Source organism: Xenopus tropicalis, chromosome 7, assembly GCF_000004195.4.
Source record: "Xenopus tropicalis strain Nigerian chromosome 7, UCB_Xtro_10.0, whole genome shotgun sequence".
Taxonomy (NCBI): Eukaryota; Metazoa; Chordata; class Amphibia; order Anura; family Pipidae; genus Xenopus; species Xenopus tropicalis.
In genome coordinates, this window is record NC_030683.2 from 88901917 (window position 1) to 88917555 (window position 15639).

Below are 15639 nucleotides of genomic sequence, written 5' to 3' on the forward strand. Positions count from 1 at the left end.
GTATTAATATAATATAATTAAGGAAAACTATTCCCCCATCTCTACATTAATTATACAATCTCTTGGTGGGGGAAGGACTTCTGCCCTAGGGTGTTAACTGTAAACCACTATTCATTGTGCCTGAAACTCAATTACAAACTTTTGACATGGTAAATATGTTATCTCCCCTAACACCAAAATGCCCAGTAACCTTTTCATCCAGATCAGGTCATGCTGTGCAGGATCCCTTTACTGTAAGTCACTTAGGAAATAATCACATCTTCCAGGTCTCATGGTATGTATGTTATATTCAACAAAAACAAACTCTGCAGTAGCACAAATAAAAGAAAACTTTATGAGACCAACTCAAATGGCCACTATAACTACATTTCTAATAGATCTGTTGTAATAAAAGCAAGGAAGATCTCACATTCTACTCCTTGGGACACAGAGCAAGTATAGATCATTTAGTATCCCACCCCCCAATGCCTCAGGCACATAACTGCAAGCTTTATTTGATAAACATACAGGTTTAGGGTGAATTATCTTGAGAGTTCTGAAATATGGGAATGTTATTTTCCACAGAGTCCTATTCAACCTAACAATCTTACTTTTGTCTGATATCCTTTTTCTCTGTAATTCTAAAACAACGCCTTGTAAATCCATCTTGGTTACAAACAATCCTATTAAGACAACCCTGGTCCTATAGATATATATTGTCCTCTATGTTTTGTGTTTTATAGTAAACTCAAGGAACGGTGCTCCACATTATAGAAACAGCCCTTCCTCTTCTCCAGGAAACTACGGCTCCCAAGCATCCCATATAATAAATCTCAAACATGTACCTAGTTTCTATATGCAGCACTGGAAAACCAGTTAGATAATGAGATCTAATAATATTATCAGGGTACCTATGAAACTGATCACTAAAACAGCCTCCTGTATTTCTCCTGGCAGCTGCCAGCACTGCAAACACCACATGCCCAAAGCATTACCCCCCTTGGCTCCTTCCAAAGCAATGAAGCACATGGCCACCGCTTCTAAAAATATGCAAGGGACACAAAGTCCAATGTACACCGTATCATATACATTGCCCAGTTTTCTGCAGGCAGCCTCCCTCTCTTAAACAGAATTACTGCAGTATTAGTAAATGAATATCCCAGGAGCACATACACACATTCCATAAATAACATACATTCTCCACTTGTTCCACTATAAACGGGTTCTTTCAGGTATATTTATATACAACAGCGTTTGAGAGTATGAAGCATACTGGGTTCCATAGACTTACTCTTTGCCCTGCTGCCAGGAGTTCTTCCTGCTAAGAGAGTATCTGATGTGGCGATGCGGCTGCGGGACACAGCTCAGGTTCCCCATCCTGTTCCCTCGAAGTCTTTAGTGAGACTGAATTGCCTGTGTGCTGGGAGCGCTCACCTCACCCCTCGCTTCCGCCAGCATGGGGACGAGTGGGTGTTACCGGGCTGTGAGTAAACACGGCAAGCGACCTTACAATACAAGTTATGCAAAACGTGTTGGGGAATGTGTGACACATTGTGGGATGGGGTGTCCCATTCATTCTTCCTTATCTCATTTGTCTGAGGGTTACCAGTGGTTGTATCAGAGAGAAATAGTAGATTTTACGTCTGAGGTGATGCAGGGCATAGTTATGACACAATAAATCACAATTTATGTCATTGTTGCCTTAATATAGTGTCGTTTTCTATGTTGTATCTCAGAGTCTCTAAATAGCTGAGGTAATCATACTAGTGTGTATATTAAGATATGATACAAATTCAAATAAAGTGTTAAAAAGTATTTATTTGTTAATTTTTTCAACTTATTTGTTCCCATTGTGCCAAATTTAGAGTAGGGTGGTAAATCTACTTTAGTGTTTGTATAGTTACTTTTGTGCAGGGGTACTTATGATGGGGGATTAGTTAGGTTAGTTGTGGCTTCATATAGTTGCCAAAAATGAACCATTTTCCAATGATAAGCATAGCTGTAAATATCCTGCCAATTATTGGCTGTCCCACTTGATACTGTTTTTTGGGTGGCTTCTAAGGGCTGAGACACACGGGGAGATTAGTCACCGCATGACAAATCTTCCTTTTCACAGGCGACTAATCTCCGTAAAATGCCATCCCACCGGCTTCAATGTAAATCACCAGTGGGATGGCATACGCAGCGCCGCGATTTGCCGAAGTCGCGGAAGTTTCCTCTCAAGGCAACTTCCACGATCTCCGCAAATCGCGGTGCCACACATGCCATCCCACCGCCGATTTAGAATCTAGCCGGTGGGATGGCATTTCGGTAGATTAGTCACCCGCAACAAGGGAGATTTGATGTGCGGCGACTAATCTCCCTGTCTGTCACAGCCCTAAGGGTGAAGACACATGGAGCTACTAGTAGCTGCTACTTGTAGTGGCTACTAAAATAGACAATGCTAATCATTTACTGATAACAGTCTCAGCATGTCTTTTAACAGAGGCAATTCTCAGTATTGTCTATTGTCTATGGCAGGGTATTTTTTGGAATTTAGTAGCCATGAAAAAGCAGCTGCTACTAGTAGCTCCATGTATCTTCACCCTAAGGGCAAACACACACAGCTACTTAGTAGCAGCTACTTGTCATGGCTACATCAGAAAATACTCTTCCATAGACAATACTGAGAATTGCCTCTGCTAAAACACACATAGAGACAATTATCAGTAAATGACCAGCATTGTCTTTTTTATAGCTGCGACAAGTAGCTGCTACTAGTAGCTTTGTTTGTCTTTACCCTACACTGCTGAAATTTGGGCATTTCTAGACAGTTTTTCCTGCTATGTGCCACAAAAATGGCCAATGATTGGCTTCTGGGAAAAGGAGAGTTGTGTATATCATATGCCTTTATTGTTTCATATTAGGGATTGAGTGCTATGATCATGTAATAACACAAGGCCAAAAGCTGAGTGCTTTTATAAAGAGACACAAGAACAACATTCAAAATTTGCCTGCAGCATTTAAACTGTATGTTTAAAATGTCAATATTAATGGTGTGCAAGACACCTATGACCATATGCTATACCTGGAGAGAGAGGTGTCCCCTTTCACTTTTGAGTTTAAAGTATTTTGGGAAAAAATACTGTCCTTCCTATATCTGTTGTCTTTTTTTCTATTAATAACATTGGCATAAAGTTTCATTTTTACTAGCTGGCCAGTAAAATACATGCCAGACGGCAACCCTATTTGTGGGTCAGCATGCTTGCCATAGACTGAATTCTCTGTTCACAAAGGCCAATCAAGAGCTAGCAGGATCAGAACTGCTGCGCCACACATAGAATGCTATGCACACTGTCCAGCAGACTTTAAAAAAGTGAATTTGTGCCTAAAAGTCATTCTGTAATATGCTTAGCAAGCTTTGGACTATCATTAACTCTGGGATTTAGTCATTCTGTAAATCTGCGTATAAAATGGAATAGAATTTGCATCTTTCTGGTCCCAGTTGTGCTACAGATTGATGTATCACATCTTTAAGTTACATCTGATATTTAATACGTGTACGAAAACGTGAGCCATGCATTCCATTGTGATTAAATGGCAATTACAGAATTACGGCATTCATTCACTAAAACAGATGGTGGCTTAAATGATGCTGGGATACAGCAGGCTTGTAAATTCTATATATTGCTGCCTTTAACTTTTATAGGTTTAGTAGGTTAACATGCAGTTACATAAAGGCATGGGTGTATTATTTAGTGTATTAGAGCTGAATAATTGTGAACCGCGATGTTCTTATTTATCTAAGGGTAAGGCACTAACATCTTTTACCATTTTCATCATATATTATAATTTAACATGAATGTATTTCTGTCACATTAAACTCATTTGTTCTAGTACTTTCTAGTAACATGTTATTTTAAATTCCAAATACACGACTGATGATTTTACCTGCCACTACAGTTAATGCTCACTTTTGTTTTGAGCACATGCTAAAAAGACTGTGTGGCGGGTAAAGCATACAAATGTCATGATCTTCCTATGTTACCCAACAGCTGAACTGCGAGATCACTGGCTATTAAGCTACACAAATCATGATTTCAAACGTAGTGGACACCAAGCGCTCCGGACTCTGGGGTCTCTCATAAAATCAAATCTTTATTGTTGCATTAAAAGAAGGAACGCCTAACGCGTTTCGTATGCCAAGCACACTTATGCCAAGCACACTTATTCATAGACACAAATCATGAGCCAAAGTGGTGCTGACCAGAAGCTCATAGGAGATCCTGAACCAAAGAGATTTACTTATATCTCCAGTTGGAATGTACTTGATCTGTGGCAGAAGTTTATATAAATTCTGTTTGTTTTAAAGGAGAACTAAAGGTCAACAAAGAATTAGTCGAGACATGTTAAACAATTTGTTTTGGACCTCTGTACGACCCAAGACCACCACAGTCCTTTTGAAATGAAGATCTATGTGTTAAAATAGTTTTGTCCAACTTTCTACATGTAAAGGGGCAATTAATTCTAATACAGCCTGTTTAAGGGTCAAATTATATTAAAATGATGATGCCATATAATGTGACATGCGGCCCAAGGTCCTCCAGTTGGACAGCCCTGTCTTAGAATATTCCAGCAACTCCATATCTTATTGCTGCTAAATCACAGCAAGTACTCTGAGATGCTGTCAGTTACCTGACCTAGGGAACTTATTTGCCATATATAATATATACACAATATAAATTTAATTATTAACTCACAGCATAGAAACTGGTGCATAAAACTGCATACAAATTAATCAGCCCTGTAGCAACAGCTGTAGTCTCACTTTCTGTTAATGCTGAGATGATTTCCAACAACCATTAAGCTTATCTTCTCATCAGCACCCAAGAGCACACTAAGCATGTGCAGTGTCTCTGACTCCTAATAGATTGCTTTACAAGATCCGAAATGAGGTGCAACTGTGTGCAGTTTTAAAGGCTTTCATTAATATTTTTCTAGGGCTTCTAAACCTTTGGGCTAGTTCAGTAAGTTTCTTTAAAACATTCTGAGTTTTTACCCTTATGCTTTAGTTTCCTTTAAAGGAAATAAGGTTGATGTCAGGCAAGTTGGTTAAAATTGGACAAATTAGTCCATTTTATCCTCCCTCAGTCTTTTTAAAACTAAACTTAAAGACTACCTTTTGGAGGACTCGCACAGCACCTGATCTGGGAACCAGCACTTATATTGTAGTGTCACCCACTGTGACCTACAGCACTTATATTTGCCTATTTGTGTCTGTAAGTTACCCTCCCATATAGATTGTACGGGGCAGGAACCTCCATCCTCTTGTGTCTTTGACTCTTAACTTATTGCAACTGTATCTTGTATTTATTTGTATTTATTGTTATATTTTATATTTATCTATTATTATCTTAATAACCCCCTGTAATGCATTAATGTATTCTACTGTACAGCGCTGCGTACATAAGTAGAGCTTTATAAATAAAGATATACATACATACATACATTTTATCTACCTAAGTGTACCCTGTTTTAAAATTAAATCTTGATTTTTTTAGAAACATTTAAGGTCATGTGGTTCTGGAATTTGGTATGTGTATGTACAAATACAGGTATTTCGGTGTGCACCACTATTTAAAAATGATGCAGATTTTGACTTTGTTTTCAGGGTGAAGCAATCACTTGGAAGGCTGCAAGTAATCAGAAAACGTCAGCTATTCTAGTAAATAGTTGTGGGACGCATCCGCACACCATATGATAGTGCACATGTCTTCTCAAACTTTTCTTTCAGTAAGTTTACTGCTTAAGAACTTTTTTTATGTTTGGGAAATGTCAATGTGCCTTAGGCCCTTTTATTTATTTATCGTTCATCAATAAAAGGCCTAACTATAGTCATGTAACAGCACTGGGTGGTAATTAAAAAGCAGGTGTCTTTTCATACCTTATTAAAAACAAATGCCTTTTTTTTTACTATCCCATCCCATGCTGTATATTTGAGTTAGACAGATGTTTTTTGCCCCACATGTCCATAATTACAACAGCTAAATAGGGCACTTTCACTGGCCCACTATAGGAAGGCTATACCAGTGGTTCCTGGTGTTCCTAAGCTATAGACTATCTTGTAACTTGTTTTTTATTTTTTTTTTATTTTAAACAATCTTTATTTATTAATTTTCAAAAAGGGTGGGGGGGTACAGGAAAAAGAAAGGGAGGGGGGAGGGAAAAGTTCACGTAGTATGTAATCTTTTACAGAAGTCATAAAAGGGCATACATCAAGTTGTTTCTCAGTTCTTACATCAACTGTTCATTTATATCCCATATAGCTAGTGTTCTTTAATTAACAGTTTATTTTGTTTGTTTCTAACCAGAGTGTCCAGGTTGTTTGGGATTGTGCTGTCTTATTTTGCATTAGGTGAGTTATTTCCTCTAGTTTCATTGATTCCTCCACCAAGTTTAACCATTCTGTATAGGTAGGAGGGTTTGTATTTTTCCAAGCTCTAGAGATAAGAGCTTTAGCCGCGTTCAGTAGATGTAGGGTTAATTTGTCTGATACCGTAATATTTTTCTTATTATCAAAATAAAATAGTAGGAATGTCAAATCAGTGTTTTGGATTTTAGTACCTGTTATTTTGAAAATGGTAGTACATATTTTAGACCAGTATTTCTTCATTTTTTCACAGGTAAACCAGATATGTTTAAAGGAACCTGTTTCTTCATTGGACCTCCAGCATAACTTAGATGAAGTAGGGAACATTGGTGCAGTACATAGTACCATCTTGTGATAAGTTTATATAGCATTTCTCTTATTCTAGAAGCTCTCAATGCTTTATGGATATCCTGTAGGATCTTTTGTCTTACTGGGGGAGGGATAAGTACTTTCAATTCTTGTTCCAAATCATCAAAGTATTTTAGTGATGCACTGGTTACTGAGAAGCGTTTTATATATTATTGAGAGCAGTTTATCTGGGGTCTGCTGCTTCTCTAATAAATTTTAAATATATACAAGTATATTTAAATGTTTTCAGTGATTGGGTTTCAGTGGTTGATAGGGAATGACCTGGAAGGATACAAAATACACCTACAGTGGAGGAAATAATTATTTGACCCCTCACTGATTTTGTAAGTTTGTCCAATGACAAAGAAATGAAAAGTCTCAGAACAGTATCATTTCAATGGTAGGTTTATTTTAACAGTGGCAGATAGCACATCAAAAGGAAAATCGAAAAAAATAACTTTAAATAAAAGATAGCGACTGATTTGCATTTCATTGAGTGAAATAAGTTTTTGAACCCTCTAACAAAAAAAGACTTAATACTTAGTGGAAAAAACCTTGTTTGCAAGCACAGAGGTCAAACGTTTCTTGTAATTGATGACCAAGTTTGCGCACATTTTAGGAGGAATGTTGGTCCACTCCTCTTTGCAGATCATCTCTAAATCCCTAAGGTTTCGAGGCTGTCTCTGTGCAACTCTGAGCTTGAGCTCCCTCCATAGGTTTTCTATTGGATTAAGGTCCGGAGACTGACTAGGCCACTCCATGACCTTAATGTGCTTCTTCTTGAGCCACTCCTTTGTTGCCTTTGCTGTATGTTTTGGGTCATTGTCGTGCTGGAACACCCATCCATGACCCATTTTCAGTTTCCTGGCAGAGGGAAGGAGGTTGTCGTTCAGGATTTCACGATACATGGCTCCATCCATTTTCCCGTTAATGCAAATAAGTTGTCCTGTGCCCTTAGCAGAAAAACACCCCCAAAGCAAAATGTTTCCACCCCCATGCTTGACGGTGGGGACGGTGTTTTGGGGGTCATAGGCAGCATTTTTCTTCCTCCAAACACAGCGAGTTGAGTTAATGCCAAAGAGCTCTATTTTGGTCTCATCAGACCACAGCACCTTCTCCCAGTCACTCACAGAATCATTCAGGTGTTCATTGGCAAACTTCAGACGGGCCTGCACATGTGCCTTCTTGAGCAGGGGGACCTTGCGAGCCCTGCAGGATTTTAATCCATTGCGGTGTAATGTGTTTCCAATGGTTTTCTTGGTGACTGTGGTCCCTGCTAATTTGAGGTCATTAACTAACTCCTCCCGTGTAGTTCTAGGATGCTTTTTCACCTTTCTCAGAATCATTGACACCCCACGAGGTGAGATCTTGCGTGGAGCCCCAGAGCGAGGTCGATTGATGGTCATTTTGTGCTCCTTCCATTTTCGAACAATCGCACCAACAGTTGTCACCTTCTCTCCCAGCTTCTTGCTAATGGTTTTGTAGCCCATTCCAGCCTTGTGCAGGTCTACAATTTTGTCTCTGACATCCTTGGACAGCTCTTTGGTCTTTCCCATGTTGGAGAGTTTGGAGTCTGCTTGATTGATTGATTCTGTGGACAGGTGTCTTTTATACAGGTGACTAGTTAAGACAGGTGTCCTTAATGAGGTTGACTAATTGAGTAGAAGTGTCTAACCACTCTGTGGGAGCCAGAACTCTTAATGGTTGGTAGGGGTTCAAAAACTTATTTCACTCAATGAAATGCAAATCAGTTGCTATCTTTTATTTAAAGTTATTTTTTTCGATTTTCCTTTTGATGTGCTATCTGCCACTGTTAAAATAAACCTACCATTGAAATGATACTGTTCTGAGACTTTTCATTTCTTTGTCATTGGACAAACTTACAAAATCAGTGAGGGGTCAAATAATTATTTCCTCCACTGTATATTACACAAATGGTAGCATAAGGCAGGCAGGGCACAATTTTTCAATCAGGTCCAGTAATGTGGACATTTCTGACTGTAATGTATATATTTGGGGCACCTAATTAAATATTTTTATTTAACAAAACCAGTGCTGACCGTCCAAACTGTAGCCCCCTGTCATCATAAAATTAGGTGTCACAATGCAAACTTCAATAAGTTAGGACCCATTTCCTAAGAGTTGCCAAACATTAAAACTAATTTGCTCTTCATATTAATGTCATCTCTAGGCCGAGTTATTTTGCAGATGCCCACACATTTTGATGTCATATCACACATCACGAATTGAGGCAGAGAATCTTGTCTAAACACATAATTCAGTACTGATTTAGGTTTAGTCAAAAACATGGCAGAAAGAGAAACTGGATGGAATGGCGGTCTATACAGTACATATTGTATGACCAGATTCTACAATCTTAAATTATTCAGCTCATAAAAGTTATCCTACTGCACCAGAGGAAAGCTTCATGGCAGAATTATTCTTTGTTGCAAACTAAGCCAACCAAAGAACCTAACATACAGAACCTACTAAAACATAAAATATGCAACCCTAGCAGGGCTAGTCCTTTCCTGGCTGTAGATCTATGACAGTTAGGCACAAGTTTGTTTCATATTGTAACTACAGATTTGTGCAACAGCTTAGTATTAAGTACACTGTATTCTCTCTTGTCCCTACCTACCTCATCTATATTCATCCTCTTTATTCATCTATATTTGTTTTTCCCCATAGGAGACTGAAGAAGCCTTAAAGGGCTGACACCTAAAATTAAACTGGGTTTTCTTTAAATATATAATAACATTGTCTTTGCATGAACTTCATAATGTTGCTAGAAAAGTACCTGATGCTTTTACATTACCAACCTGATTCCCCATGTCCCTCTATGAGGGGGCTGCCATATTTGTGCAGCAGGAGCCCATTAGCAGTAGAAGCTGTAACTGACAGGTTGGGAAGGGAGAGTCAGGTTGGCAAAACAGGCAGGATTAGGAACTTCAAGTAACAATTACTTACAAAAAAAACCTATCCATAAAAATTAGGTAACTTTTTCTGTACATTAATATTTTACAAATTATTTTTTTTCATGTTGGTATCAGTTTAATACAACATATTTTTTTTCTGATATTGTTTTTATATAAACCTTCCAATGTGCTTAACAGTAACCTTAAAATTAAAGACATGCTTTGGAAACCACTATGTTCACATAAAATGTGGCAAACACATTGCAAGTGGACAGATACCAAATCAAGGAATGTTGTGGCACTTATATTAGAAATAACATGTTCTTAAAGACTGAATACGGGTTCTTAAATTATTCTTTTCTTGTTTGCTTGTCTTTCTGTGTGTTTGTGGCTGAAGGTTGAAATGTAAAATTGCCAGTTGCTAACCACTCTTTACGGCTTTCCCCATAAGAAAAACACTATATTACATACTTGCTAAAACATAGAGTTGTGTACATTGCAATCAGTGTGTACATGCAAGGCTAACAAGAGGGAATTGTGTAGATGAGAAGCTATATATTCAGAAAAGACATGGTCTATTGTGGGTTCCATACTGCAAGAACACAACAGCTTGTATCAATGTATCTGACCTGCAGCACAAAAAGCTGTTTTGCATATGGTTTCCCTGCATCCATCTTTGTCTCAGAGTGGCTGTAAACAAGTCCTAACAAGTAGCAAATGTGACCTCTGGACACTAGCCCTTAGGCCTTATACAAGTGACAAATCATATGTGATTAACCACACAATTTAGGGCTTGTTCTCTCTAGTGATATTACTGATCTCAGTTGCAGCTGTAGTAAGTGGCCATAGTTTGTTATTTTATTCTGCATGTGACAGTTCACACAGTTTTCATTGAACACAACAGATCATAGTGCTGATACACTCAAACACACACGCACTGTCTATATGTTTTTGGAAAGTGGATGGAAACTTCCCATTTGTGTTACTTTAATTCAATGTCACTTGACTGTACTATAGCTAAGGAGCCTCAAAATGGTCATCTGGTGGGAGTGTTTTGTGGGAAAATTTTGCAGCAACAAAGTAGCCTTTTGACATTATATATTATCTTGTAAGGCAGTGAATATACACAGAATTTCAGCTGCGTGTTTTACACATACAATTGTATAACTCTACATAAAAACTGTAAAACACTTCATATATAGAGAGACACATCTTGGCTTAATAATCATGCACAATTTTTTTTGTCCAACAGACAAAAATTTCATTAAAACCACTTCAAAAATTAGAACTCAGCACGATGGTGGCGCACATTGAACAGCCTGACACAGGACTCTGTATAATAGGAGACCCATATACCTGCTCATGTGTATGTTCCATTTTGATACCAACACACTGTTAGCACTACATGCCACAGACCAGGGCTATTCAATTAGACATCCATGGGCAAGATATTGCCCTCCATGGTATTTTTACACCTCCCTGCCTATCTATGGGCTGCATAGATTGCTTTTGACATAACCTGGTCCACAAACGTGTCATAGACAATGAGATCATCTGATTTATATGTCACATGTAAAGGTAAGGCCGCACAGGGCAGATTGCCAGGCTGCATATAAGCGCAGGCTGACAATCTTCCTGTACATTTGAAAAATCTTCTAATTGTTGATATCCACCAACAAATGCCAAGTCTTCCATAAAAAAAAAGTTAGCCTGCACTGATTGCATTTAGTTAAACACATTTGCAAGTATTATTGTGTACCAGACGATCTAGTGAATTTTCAAGTAATCTGTAATCTCATCTGGGGTTCAAAAATAAAGATACTGTAGCTGACAATCAATCCAAATCACTTAGACAATAGTGATGTTCGAAGTGCAGACACAAGTTACAGCAATCAAACAAAAAACTGCATAGTTGTTAAGAAGATGATTTCCCTTTTCTGTTTAGAAGAGAATTGCTTTCCATAAATTCTGATTTATCTGTGTGCTTCCTCTTGTGAATTTTTGTTAAAACAAACAATAAAGAAGTTACAGTTGCCATAAGTGCGATATCCCAAACAGATTAAGCAATGTGTGTCCTTTCAAGCAGTCAAGAGTAACATGTGGAGGAGATAAGAAAACAAATTAAGGAAAATAAGTAACAACTCAGGATGTCTATACAAACTGGCAAAAGTGGGATGGCCATCTGTAGAAGTTTAATTATTTTAAGTGTAGTGATTGAATGGTGATTACCTTTATAAAATAGGTGTAAAATATGGCGACTGGCATCAGGGCAAGTCTGCACATGTTTAACCCAGGTATAAATGTGCAAATAAATAAGTCCAGATACACAAAGTGTACTGAGATGCAAATTAAAATGAAGGATAAAATGCAAGATTTTTATAATGGAAATTTCAAATGTAAACAACAAACTTTGACATTGCACATGCATACAATTATTACCTAAACAGCACAGCAGAGACCAACCAACTTGCTCTAAAGTGCATTTAATTTAGTGGTATTCAATTCTTCAAATTAAGAAATAACATATCATTTATGAAAATAAAAGCAATGCTTTACAAATCAGCTCAGAGGATTTCATTTCTTCATATCTATATGTATATATCTGGAAAAGGGCTGTTCTATTGCTTGAAAAATTATTTGGGCAGGGCCTGATGATTGTTATTATAATTTAAATTCATACGCAAACCGGTCCTGCCAATGTTTAATGCATACATCCATTTATTGTACAGCTCTGCAGAATATGTTGGCACTATATAAATACAATATGGAACAAGGTAAGAGAGAGGTAATAGACTCTGCTACCTTTATGAGGGTGTGGGAATAGTTCCAGCAATAAACAGCAGGCTATTAAGGTTTTCATTCAGTTTGAGGAATCATGTATGCTTGTTTAAACAATTCATTATATATATATAGTGTTTTTGCACCTTACTTTATATAGTCCCAGTATTTTTTCCCCCTTAAACCCAGAAAAGATAAAATAAATTATTGTGGATTTCAGGTGATCAGCCAAGCAGCACAGTTCACTTGTCATAAAGCAGAGAATAAGTCGATTCTTTCTTGGGACTGAACATAACAAAAGATCTTAGCTGGAGAGAGAACAACAAGGCTGTAGTTAAGGTGCATCCAAGGCTATACTTCTTGAGAAGATTAAAAAAAAATTAGACTCAATAAAAAATTCTCACTACATTCTACAAACTCACAATTCAAAGCATCTTTGCAGGAAGTATGCCAATCTGGTTTGTCAACATTACACAGCAAGACAAAAAGCACTTGAGAGAATTATGCGAACAATAGGCACAACTCTCCCTTCACTTGACAGCCTCGGTTTGGCTTGATGCAGAAACAGAATAGCAGCCATAATCAAAATCCAAACCATCCAATACAAAACTTTTTTACACCGATTCGGCAGCTTATCTGCCCGACCAACATCTGGCCTGAAATCAGGCAGATCTCAATTGGGCAGGTTTGGTTTTTCTGTCAGATCAGGGACCACATTGGCTTGTTGATATGGTCCCCAAACTGACAGCACCTATGCCCACCACTTTATTTTGATCATTTGGCCCTGGGGCCAAGCAATCAAATTAGCCTGATTAGTCTCGCCAAACTTGTGGATTTCACAATGTATGGCCACCTTTAGATACTATTTCACTGGTCTTCTTATGAGCAAGGCCAGAACTAGGGGAAGGAAGAAGAGGCACGTGCCTAGGGCATAAGGATTAGGGGGGGGTGCTAGGACCTTAGGCACCTACCTCTTCTGTCAATTGGGCAGGTTTGATTTTCCCTTTGTTCCTCACATCTATGTTGTTAAATTTTTGTATATACAGTATATATACATGTATATGAATTTAGGCCTATGATTAAGTGCCCAGATGGGGTGCAAAACGCGTAGGGCTTTGTTGAAAAAGATGTATTGTTTTTAATAAACAGCAATTTTAAGCAGCATATTTCTACTTTAGTCCGGCTTTGTGCCAGCCTGTCTTTCTCTAAAAAGCTTTGTACCTACTCCCTTCAGCTGAAGGTCTGGGGTTTGTGCACCCTGACCCATCATTCCAAGTGATATATTTTATCTAAAATGGGATTAAATATATCTTGTCACGTGTAGAATTTCAGGGTAGCACAGATTTCCCTCAAGTGACATATCGCCACATGTGCCATCACCCTTAATAGAATGCTTCTTCTGAGTAGAAACAATGTGTATGTGGGTTTAAATTCAAAAATGTTCTTGCAAAAACATCCTTTTAAGGACCTATTTACAAAATCCAGACACAGCGCAAGCACTAAAAGGGCTTTTTTTTTTTTCAAAAAATACAATTAGTTTGCACCTCTTGCATTCATATATACCAGTTTGCTGGTACTGCAATGGTAGTGCCTAGTGCAAGTAGTGCAAGCGTAATTGAGCTTTGTACCTAAAAATCTCCCATGACCAGTCTGCAAGTTCAGGGATTTGTATCATGTTCCTGGTGGCCCCCAGTCCAAGATATATCTATCCAGCTGATTAGGATGTGCAGTGAGTATGACTGACACTTAGGAGGCTATTTAAAACAAATTGTGCTGAAAAAACGTTGACAAAAATTATGAAAAAAAGCTGTGTAAAATAAATGGTGAATCAAAATGCATTTTATTGTACAGCATCCAAACGCCAGATCTGACACAGTTATGTTACGCCTCTTCAGACAAATAATGATGTGTTGCAAATTTTGTCAGCCTTTTTTTTTGCATAATAAATCTTCCATATACTGTATTGTAAATAGTCTGTTTCAGGGGCCCCAGCAACTACAAGGTTTGCTTTATTGATATTGTTTCGACTAGTGACAAAAAAAGCATGCTTCCTAGGAAACGTGGGGGCCTACCCTTTTAAATATAGGCCTAACCAGGGCCTCACTCTACCCCCACTGAAGCCCACAGGGCAAGAACAGAATTTTCCGAGGTGAGTTCTCATGGTAACATTTCACCATTCACCATTTTTTTTGTACTGGAAGGCCACCCCACATTGTATATTACTTATCTAGCAGGAATTGTAAAATCTCTAATCCTACCAGCAGTTGCCTATGGCCATTGCATGAATTCCTGTGTCCAGCCCAATCACTCACAGACCAAACAGCTAAATTTGGGACTCATGTGAATGTTGTATAACCTCTGTAAAGTGCAGTGGGATATTTTTACTTTTACTTTTACCAATGTCAATGAGAGCACCAAAATGCTGTGTTCTCTGAATACTCAAATTCCAAATTCTCTATAAGTTTTTATGGATGATAAGAGGCAAACAAACCAACCATCACCATTTGCAGTTAAAGCCGGACTACCACTAGGTGACCTAGGCAGTAGCCTAGGGCCTGCCTAGGTTTAGGGACCCAGTTCCAGCAACTGTAAAAATGAATAGCACGGACCATTGCATAAATTAATTCAGATATCAGAGGAATCACCCAGCTCTTTGCTGGGCTGCCTGCATATCTCTACTGGCCGTGAACTTTGTGCGTGTGCCATATATCTGAGGTGGGGGAAGGGAGGCAGGCCCTAACGATTAATGAGTAAGGTAGGGGCCCCAAAAGCCTTAAGGCCTTATTTGGTATTAATTCAGCTCCTTTTGCAGTGCCAAAGTGACTGGAGTAGTGTAAAGGGGACGTTCATAGTTACATAAGGTTGAAAAAAGACCAGAGTCCATCAAGTTCAAACCTTCCAATTAATCACAGCACACACAAACCTATACTGAACTATCTATACACTCACATACATAAACCATATATACCAACATCAATACTAACTGTAGATTTTAGTATCACAATAGCCTTGGGTATTATGCCTGCTCAAGAACTTACACAAGCCCTCTTAAAGGACATGTAAAGCCTACATTTACCTACAATGTTTATCAGTTGGACACGCCGCCCCCACCCAAATGGCATCATTTGTACTGCATATATCCCCTCCGCTTGCCAGCACCATCACATTTTCCTAAAGCAAATAGCAGCTTTTACCCAGTGGCCTTTT

At 38.3% G+C, this 15639-nt stretch overlaps 1 protein-coding gene and 1 long non-coding RNA gene across 3 annotated transcripts in view; one reads left to right on the top strand and one right to left on the bottom strand.

Moving 5' to 3' along the window:
- Positions 1-1444, bottom strand: part of plekhn1 (pleckstrin homology domain containing N1) — a 29098-nt gene extending 27654 nt beyond the window's left edge. The window contains exon 1 of one of the 2 annotated variants that reach the window (XM_002936383.5): positions 1271-1444. In XM_002936383.5, the coding sequence (XP_002936429.2) occupies positions 1271-1356 (86 nt within the window). In that variant the 5' untranslated portion in view covers positions 1357-1444. The remainder of the gene's footprint in view (positions 1-1270) is intronic. The other variant, XM_031905745.1, reaches the window with a different exon arrangement.
- A 4191-nt stretch (positions 1445-5635) lies between these two features.
- LOC116412072 lies at positions 5636-6923 on the top strand. The gene is made up of 3 exons (XR_004223523.1): positions 5636-5751; positions 6330-6373; positions 6642-6923. It is a non-coding gene; the product is annotated as an uncharacterized LOC116412072 (long non-coding RNA).
- The last annotated feature ends 8716 nt before the right edge of the window (positions 6924-15639 follow it).